General features: G+C 45.1%; 1 protein-coding gene across 5 annotated transcripts in view; it reads right to left on the reverse strand.

Annotated features, from left to right (window-relative positions):
- Positions 1 to 9880, reverse strand: part of MAPKBP1 (mitogen-activated protein kinase binding protein 1) — a 373799-nt gene that overhangs the window by 131105 nt on the left and 232814 nt on the right. For all 5 annotated transcript variants that reach the window (XM_063947904.1, XM_063947905.1, XM_063947901.1 and 2 more), the window contains exons 14-15: positions 2279 to 2404; positions 519 to 589 (exon numbers count right to left, since the gene is read on the reverse strand). In XM_063947904.1, coding sequence (XP_063803974.1) covers positions 519 to 589; positions 2279 to 2404 — 197 coding nt within the window. The remainder of the gene's footprint in view (positions 1 to 518; positions 590 to 2278; positions 2405 to 9880) is intronic.

Below are 9880 nucleotides of genomic sequence, written 5' to 3' on the forward strand. Positions count from 1 at the left end.
GAGCTCCTGTGCACGGAGGCGGGGTGATATAGGAGGCGGCTCTATGCATCTGGGGAAGAAGGTCATACCTTTGAGCCTGTTGGTGCCTTGGATCAAGATCCTACTCTACACCCCGATGTAATTCCTTGTGGAGCCAAGTGTACCACTCAGCAGAAAAGATGAATTTCTAGGCTTGTCGGAAGAAATGAAAAGATCATAACAAAGGTTCATTTGTTTTCAACTCTGCAAGTAAAGTAGATAAACCCAAGTGATGCGCTTTCTGACGCCAGGTAGAAGGCATTCACATGATTTATGTCCACAGGCAAAACTGTGAGTCACACTGACTTCTGTAACCACGTCACTCACTATAAACTATAAAAGTATGAGTCAAAGCAGCAAACACAGAACAACCTAGTCCTGTGACTCCTTACAGTGAAGTTGGTACAATAGCAGAAGTCTGTTTATGGGTCTTTTATTACCTGTCACAGATGAGCTGGTTGCTGTTTGCAGTGTGTGTAAAGAAACGGACATTAACATACCTGCTCGGCAGTACGGAAGTAAATGCTTTTATCTGCTCCGCAGCTGATCATTCGCATCTTCCCAGCATTAGCTGTAAAATAAGACATAGTCATTAGCAGAACTCCAGTTGGCACCCTGGTTAAATAACACAGCGGTATACTTATGTATGGGTCATTACTGCTGCTATACGTCATCAAAAACCAAGCCACGTATTTTACCTATTCTGTGGATAGAACTTTTACACCCATGGGAGAAATTGGACATCTGTACTGATCCAGACTAGTACACTGGAGGTGCTCTCATGGTGTGTGTGATATTCTGCCATCTCTTATAACAGCTTGTACTGGAGACTCTACTTAAGAGCTGCAGCAGTTGACAGATTCAATGCATGGACTATAATAACTACTGCATCTGATTTGATGAGCGATGCCACCATCCAAAAGAGTTGGCTGTCCGTAAAGTCAGTGTATTGGACCTCATAATTATTATTTACTTATATGGTACCAGAATATTCCATTGCGCTTAACAATCACCTGACACGAGGTCCATTGACTGCAGTAAGAGAAAGTACGGTGGACAGCTAGGCTGCACTATGCTGGGAGGTGAGGTCTAAAATACCATATAAAGAGGTCAAAATCTGTTTTTAAAATAAAAAACAGGTCCAGCATTCCACTGATCCCTCCAACATCCACTCTTTCCTGTTCAAACTAGTTTACAGCAAGCATAAAATTAATTCTATTAGTGCTGCGCTCAATCCTAGTGTGTCAATGAGAATATTGGGTGTTGATCATTTATAATGTTTAGTTTTTTCAGAAATTGTACCCTTATTCCTCCTCCCCCTTCTCTTTCAGTGATGTACCCTAAAATGGGAGCTTTGTATGGCACAAATTTATAAATGGGAATAAACCCCAAATGACCGGCATATATGTATAAAAAATGATTGACCAAATAGATCCTTTTGAGCACTGTTAATAGCTTTTTATTTTTTGATAGTCCGCTTAAAGTCCGCTTGAAATAGAAGTCTCTTAAATAAACTGTATATAGCCCAATCTCTAGTGTCATACAGTTTATTTAAGAGACTTCTATTTGAAGCGGACTTTAAGCGGACTATCAAAAAATAAAAAGCTATTAACAAGCTATAAAGCTATAAATTTGTGCCATACAAAGCTCCCATTTTAGGGTACATCACTGAAAGAGAAGGGGGAGGAGGAATAAGGGTACAATTTCTGAAAAAACTAAACATTATAAATGATCAACACCCAATATTCTCATTGACACACTAGGATTGAGCGCAGCACTAATAGAATTAATTTTATGTTTGCTGGTATTTAGGTTGGTCACCTTTAAGTGCAGCAGCTCATCCGAACACTAGAGGGCCTCAGTGCGCAGTTAACACCAAAGAAATTTAGTTTACAGCAAGCATTACAGGATGCCAGTTTGTGTGTATATTGAGCAGGGCCGTTGAGATATCAGCAGGACAGGGTGATACTGAAAGTTGTGTGGCCAAAGCCAGGAGGTGCGGACATACCCCCTCCAAAAAAGAAAAGCATGTAAAATACTTTGTGCGGCACAAAGGGGGACATCTCTTCTCCTCAGCAGCTGACCTGGGCCCCTCCAACAGGTCCAGGCAATTAATAGCTCCACCCCTACTTTTATATGGACTATTGGCTTTGGGTAATCTAAAACATGCCATGTAGCCTGTGCTCAAATGTAAATACATTCTTAAGACGGATATTCAGAATATCAACACTGAAATCTTTGATTGTACGAAAGAATTTACCAGCAAATTTTACAGCGGTGATGGACGAAGAATGGTCATCTAAGGTTTGCTGAAGGCTGTAATTCTTAGAAGCATCTAATACATGGATTAGTCTGTCGCGGCTAGCAGAAGCCAAGAGGTTCATTCCTGACAGTTACAGAGAGAAAACAGGATTGAAGTTTTATAAAAAATAAAATAAAAAAAATTGGCATCTAACTAGCTTGTCTAAACCAGTATATACAAGGATAAAACATGTTCTGTTTATTTAAAGACACGTAGGAGTCTACTCACAAGCAGAAATAAAATACGGGTTGAGTATCCCTTATCCAAAATGCTTGGGACCAGAGGTATTTTGGATATGGGATTTTTCCGTATTTTGGAATAATTGCATACCATAATGAGATATCATGGTGATGGGACCTAAATCTAAGGACAGAATGCATTTATGTTTCATATACACCTTATACACACAGCCTGAAGGTCATTTTAGCCAATATTTTTTATAACTTTGTGCATTAAAGAAAGTGTGTGTACAATCACGCAATTCATTTATGTTTCATAAACACCTTATACACACAGCCTGAAGGTCATTTAATACAATATTTTTAATAACTTTGTGTATTAAACAAAGTTTGTGTACATTGAGTCATCAAAAAACAAAGGTTTCACTGTCTCACTCTCACTCAAAAAAGTCCGTATTTCGGAATATTTGGGTATGGGATACTCAACCTGTATTATTATATACACACACATGTATATATACCCCCTCTTCCCTCATGTGCTTATCCTTTCTTATTTTAATAATCTTCAACTGCATCAACTCCAGCAGTCTTCTGCCACCTGATACTTATTCCTGTGTCATCTGCTGATGTAACTATGTTTATTTACCCTGTACTTGTCCTATACTGTCATCAACTGTAAGTCGCTGTTTTCCGGTTTGATTATTTATGTACTATGTAATTGGGCGCTGCGGAACCCTTGTGGCGCCATATAAATAAAGGATAATAAAATAAAATAAAAACTAAAATATATATATATACATATATACATATACATATATATATACATACATATATACATATATACATACATATATATATATATATATACATACATATACATATACATACACACACACATACATACATATACACACACATCCATACACACACACACACTGCTCAAAAAAATAATGGGAACTCTTAAACAACACATCCTAGATCTGAATGAATTATTCTTATTAAATACTTTGTTCTTTACATAGTTGAATGTGCCAACAACAAATTCACACAAAAATTATCAATGGAAATCAAATTTATTAACCCATGGAGGTCTGGATTTGGAGTCACACTCAAAATGAATGAAAGTGGAAAAACACACTACAGGCTGATCCAACTTTGATGTCACGTCCTTAAAACAAGTCAAAATGAGGCTCAGTAATGTGTGTGAATTCCCTACAACGCCTGGGCATGCTCCTGATGAGGTGGCGGATGGTCTCCTGAGGGATCTCTCCCAGACCTGGACTAAAGCATCCGCCAACTCCTGGACAGTCTGTGGTGCAACGTGGCGTTGGTGGATGGAGCGAGACATGATGTCCCAGATGTGCTCAATTGGATTCAGGTCTGGGGAACGGGCGGGCCAGTCCATAGCATCAATGCCTTCGTCTTGCAGGAACTGCTGACACACTCCAGCCACATGAGGTCTAGCATTGTCTTGCATTAGGAGGAACCCAGGGCCAACCGCACCAGCATATGGTCTCACAAGGGGTCTGAGGATCTCATCTCGGTACCTAATGGCAGTCAGGCTACCTCTGGCGAGCACATGGAGGGCTGTGCGGCCCCCCCAAAGAAATGCCACCCCACACCATTACTGACCCACTGCCAAACCGGTCATGCTGGAGGATGTTGCAGGCAGCAGAACGTTCTCCTTGGCGTCTCCAGATTCTGTCACATGTGCTCAGTGAGAACCTGCTTTCATCTGTGAAGAGCACAGGGCGCCAGTGGCGAATTTGCCAATCTTGGTGTTCTATGGCAAATCCCAAATTTCCTGCACGGTGTTGGGCTGTAAGCACAACCCCCACCTGTGGACATCGGGCTCTCATACCACCCTCATGGAGTCTGTTTCTGATCGTTTCAGTAGACACATGCACATTTGTGGCTTGCTGGAGGTCATTTTGCAGGGCTCTGGCAGTGCTCCTCCTGTTCCTCCTTGCACAAAGGCGGAGGTAGCGGTCCTGCTGCTGGGTTGTTGCCCTCCTACGGCCTCCTCCACGTCTCCTGATGTACTGGCCTGTCTCCTGGTAGCACCTCCATGCTCTGGACACTACGCAGACAGACACAGCAAACCTTCTTGCCACAGCTCGCATTGATGTGCCATCCTGGATGAGTTGCACTACCTGATGAAAGCAGGTTCTCACTGAGCACATGTGACAGACGTGAGAGTCTGGAGACGCCAAGGAGAAGTTCTGCTGCCTGCAACATCCTCCAGCATGAACGGTTTGGCAGTGAGTCAGTAATGGTGTGGGGTGGCATTTCTTTGGGGGGCTGCACAGCCCTCCATGTGCTCGCCAGAGGTAGCCTGACTGCCATTAGGTACAGAGATGAGATCCTCAGACCCCTTGTGAGACCATATGCTGGTGCGTTTGGCCCTGGGTTCCTCCTAATGCAAGACAATGCTAGACCTCATGTGGCTGGAGTGTGTCAGCAGTTCCTGCAAGACGAAGGCATTGATGCTATGGACTGGCCCACCCGTTCCCCAGACCTGAATCCAATTGAGCACATCTGGGACATCATGTCTCGCTCCATCCACCAACGCCACGTTGCACCACAGACTGTCCAGGAGTTGGCGGATGCTTTAGTCCAGGTCTGGGAGAGATCCCTCAGGAGACCATCCGCCACCTCATCAGGAGCATGCCCAGGCATTGTAGGGAGGTCATACAGGCATGTGGGGGCCACACACACTTCGGAGCCTCATTTTGACTTGTTTTAAGGACATTACATCAAAGTTGGATCAGCCTGTAGTGTGTTTTTCCACTTTAATTTTGAGGGTGACTCCAAATCCAGACCTCCATGGGTAAATACATTTGATTTCCATTGATAATTTTTGTGTGATTTTGTTGTCAGCACATTCAACTATGTAAAGAACAAAGTATTTTATAAGAATATTTCATTCATTCAGATCTAGGATGTGTTATTTTAGTGTTCCCTTTATTTTTTTGAGCAGTGTATATAAAATATTGTATTATATATATTTATTTATTTCTCATACGTCCTAGAGGATGCTGGGGTCCACTTCATGACCATGGGGTATAGACGGTTCCGCAGGAGCCATGGGCACTCAGACTTTTCAAAGGGTGTGAACTGGCTCCTCCCTCTATGTCCCTCCTCCAGACTTCAGTTTTAGAAATGTGCCCAGGCAGACTGGATGCACTCCAGGGGAGCTCTACTGAGTTTCTCTGAAAAGACTTATGTTAGGTTATTTAATTTCAGGGAGAACTGCTGGCAACAGTATCCCTGCTTCGTGGGACTGAGGGGGCAGAAGTAGGAACAAACTTCCTAAAGAGTTTCATGGCCCAGCTTCTGGCTCACAGTACACCATTAGCTCCTGAAGGGTACTTAACGCTAGCCGTGTTTAGATGCTCACTCCCACAGCACGCTGTCACCCCCCTCACAGAGCCAGAAGTCAGAAGACAGGTGAGTGTTAGAAGATGGATCTTCAATCAAGACAATGATGGCTAAAGGTACCATGCGGCTGGCGGGAGCGCAGCGCGCCATTGCTGCCCACATACACAGGCACTGCAGGGTGAGGGGGGGGCGCCCTGGGCAGCATAAAACCTTATAAACTGGCTAAAAGGGGGCATAAGATGCCAGGGCACAGCCCTACCCCCGCCAGTATAAATATTATGTGAAAAATCTGAGGAGAAACGCGCCATTGCGGGCGCGGAGCTTCCTCCTCAGTCAGCCAGCACACTACTCAGTGCCATTTTCTCTCTCTCCTCAGGCTGCAGAGACGACGCTGGTCCCTCCTCCACTACTGAATACAAGTATCAGGGTGCAAAACAAGGGGGGGCACAGTGAATTTGGTGCTTTACAGGGTGTATTTACATTATAAAAAGCGCTTGTGTCAGTGGGCATTTTGTGTTCACAGACATTGTGTACTGGCGCTGGGGTTGTGAACTGGCTGCTCCTAACTGTGTCCTTCTGACAGATTTTACTGTGGGTCTGTCCCCTATAAGTCCCAGTGTGTCTGTGGTGTGTGTTGTGCACGTGTGTGACATGTCTGAGGCAGGGAGTTCCTCCCCGGAGGAAGCCATTTTAGGGATACAGAAGTGTAATGTGGTGGCGCTGCCGGCACACCAAGAGCCTGCATGGGTGAAAGAAATACGTGATAGTATGCATCATATCAATAGGAGATTAGATAAGTCTGAATCTCATGCAGAATGCTGGAGAAAAATTGTGGAAGATGTGATTTTTCAGGGTTCTGTTCTCCCATCCGCAGGCGACCTCTCTGGGTCACATAAGAGACCGTTTGCAAATATTGTAAATACGGATACCGACATGGACGCTGATTCCTGTGTCGACGATAGTGACACCAGGGAAATAGATCATAAATTGGTGAAAAATATACAATATGTGATTGTGGCTATAAGGGAAGTTTTGGAAGTTACAGAAGCCCCTCTTGTACCTCAGGAGAAGGCCTATTTCTATAAAGAAAAGAAATCTAATGTTACTTTCCCTCCTTCCCACGAGCTAAATACTCTTTTTGAAGGGGTGTGGGTGAATCCGGAAAATACATTTCGTATTCCCTAAAGGATTCAGATAGCTTATCCTTTTTCTTTAGAGGACAGAAAAAAATGGGAGTCACCCCCGGTGTTAGACAGTACACTGTCTAGATTGACAAAGAAGGTGATTCTCCCTGCACCTGGGATGGCTTCGCTAAAGGAGCTGGCAGACCGCAAAATGGAAACTACATTAAAATCCATTTATGTTGCCAATGGTACGCTGCTCAGGCCCACGATTGCTTGCGCATGGGTGAGTCGTGCGATTGAAAAATGGTCAAACAATTTGTCATCAGAAATTGACACGACTGATAAAGATGAGATACTCCTAAAGTTAGGTAATATCAAAGATCTGGCCACATACAAGCTAGAAGCGATGAAGGATATTGGACTCTTGGGTTCAACAGTAGCTACCATGGCAGTATCGGCTCGGCGGGCGTTGTGGATTCGCCAGTGGAACGCGGATGCAGTTTCCAAAAAGAATACGTAGGCTCTCCCATATAAAGGTGAGGCCTTATTTGGTGATGGGCTGGATGCGTTAGTCTCGGCGGCTACCGCAGGTAAGTCGACATTTTTGCCTTATGCTCCTGCACCGGCAAAAAAGACACATCAAGCTCACATGCAGTCCTTTCGGCCCAACAAATACAAAAAGGCCAAAGGTTCCCCCTTCTTTGCAGGTAGAGGAAGGGGAAAAGGAAAGCAGTCCGCAGCGCCTCCAGGATACCAGGAGCAGAAGTCAACCCCTACTTCTGCCAAATCTACAGCATGACGCTGGGGCTTCCTTGCGGGAGGCCGCTCGGGTGGGGGCACGTCTGAAACTGTTCAGTCAAGGTTGGATTCATTCTGGCCTGGACCCATGGGTTTTACAGATAGTATCCCAGGGGTACAAACTGGAGTTTCAAGACGTCCCCCCCATGCCGATTTTTCATATCGACCTTGCCAGCGTCTCTTCCAGAAAGAGAGGCAGTAACAACGGCAATTCAAAAATTATGTCAGGATCAGGTCATAGTCCTGGTACCCTTGTCACAACAAGGAGAGGGGTTTTATTCAAGCCTCTTTGTAGTTCCGAAGCCGGAATCTCTACTTGAAAAGGTTCAAGTTCAAAATGGAATAACTGAGAGCAGTGATTTCCAGTCTGGAAGAGAGGGACTTCATGGTGTCAGTAGACAAAGGATGCTTGCCTGCATGTTCCAATTTATCCTCCTCACCAGGCTTATCTGAGGTTCGCGGTTCAGGATGGTCATTACCAATTTCAGATGTTGCCTTTCGGTTTCTCCACGGCGCCGAGAGTTTTCACCAAGGTGATGGCGGAGATGATGGTCCTCCGTCGTCAAAGAGGAGTCAATATAATTCCTTATCTGGACGATCTCCTGATAAAGGCGAGATCCAGGGAGCAGCTGCTGCAGAACATCACACTCTCCCTGTCCATACTCCAACAACACGGTTGGATCATAAATTTTCCAAAAATCACAGTTGGAACCAACAACAACATTGTCTTTTCTCAGGATAATACTGGACTCAGAAGTTCAGAGAGTATTTCTTCCAGTGGAAAAGGCTCTGGAAATCCAGAGAATGGTCAAGCAGATACTGAAACCAACATGTGTGTCAATCCATCAGTGCATTCGGTTGTTGGGAAAAATGGTGGCGGCCTAAAAGGCCATACAGTTTGGCAGATTCCATGCCAGAGTATTCCAGTGGGACCTGTTGGACAAGTGGTCCGGATCCCACCTACACATGCACCGGAAGATAATCCTGTCAGCCAAAACCAGAATTTTGCTCCTGTGGTGGCTACACAGTTCTCACCTACTAGAGGGACACAGGTTCGGGATTCAGGACTGGGTCCTGGTAACCACGGATGCAAGTCTCCGAGGCTGGGGAGCCGTCACTCAGGGGTAAAGCTTCCTGCCTTCACATAAACGTACTGGAGTTGAGAGCCATTTACAATGGCCTTCTACAAACGGTACATTTTCTTCAAGATCATCCCGTGCAGATCCAGTCGGACAATGTAACAGCAGTCACGTACATAAACAGGCAAGGCGGAACAAAAAGAAGAGCAGCAATGGCAGAGGTGTCAAGGATTCTCCTCTGGGTAGAAAGACATGTAAGAGCTCTGTCTGCGATTTTCATTCCGGGAGTGGACAACTGGAAAGCAGACACGATCTCCATCCAGGAGAGTGGGGCCTCCACCAAGAAGTCTTCTCAGAGGTGACAAGTCTCTGGGGAGTTCCTCAAGTAGACATGATGGCATCTCCTCTCAACAAGAAGCTTCAGAGATATTGTTCCAGGTCGAGAAACCCTCAAGCAATAGCAGTGGATGCACTGGTGGCCCAGTGGGTATTCCGGTCGGGGTATGTCTTCCCTCCACTTTCGCTGATCCCAAAAGTTCTCAAGATAATAAGAAGAACAAGAGTTCAAGCAATATTCATTGCCCCAGACTGGCCAAGGAGGGCTTGGTACCCAGATCTTCAGGAGTTGCTCATAGAAGATCCTCAGCCTCTTCCTCCTCGAGAGGACCTGCTACAGCAGGGGCTGTGCGTGTATCAAGACTTACCGCGGCTACGTTTCACGGCATGGCTGTTGAGCGCCGGATCCTAGCCCGAAAGGGTATTCCCAAGGAAGTCATCCCCACTCTTATTCAGGCCAGGATAGGAGTAACGTCTAAACATTACCACCGTATTTGGAGAAAATGTGTGTCTTGGTGTGATTCCAAGAAGGCTCCTATGGAAGAGTTTGAGTTGGGACATTTTCTCCATTTTCTGCAGGCTGGTGTCGATGTGGGCCTTAGATTGGGGTCCAGATTTCGGCCTTATCGGTTTTCTTCTAAAAACAATTGGCCTCTCTTCCTG

The sequence above is a fragment of the Pseudophryne corroboree genome, chromosome 12, assembly GCF_028390025.1.
Source record: "Pseudophryne corroboree isolate aPseCor3 chromosome 12, aPseCor3.hap2, whole genome shotgun sequence".
Lineage (NCBI taxonomy): Eukaryota > Metazoa > Chordata > Amphibia > Anura > Myobatrachidae > Pseudophryne > Pseudophryne corroboree.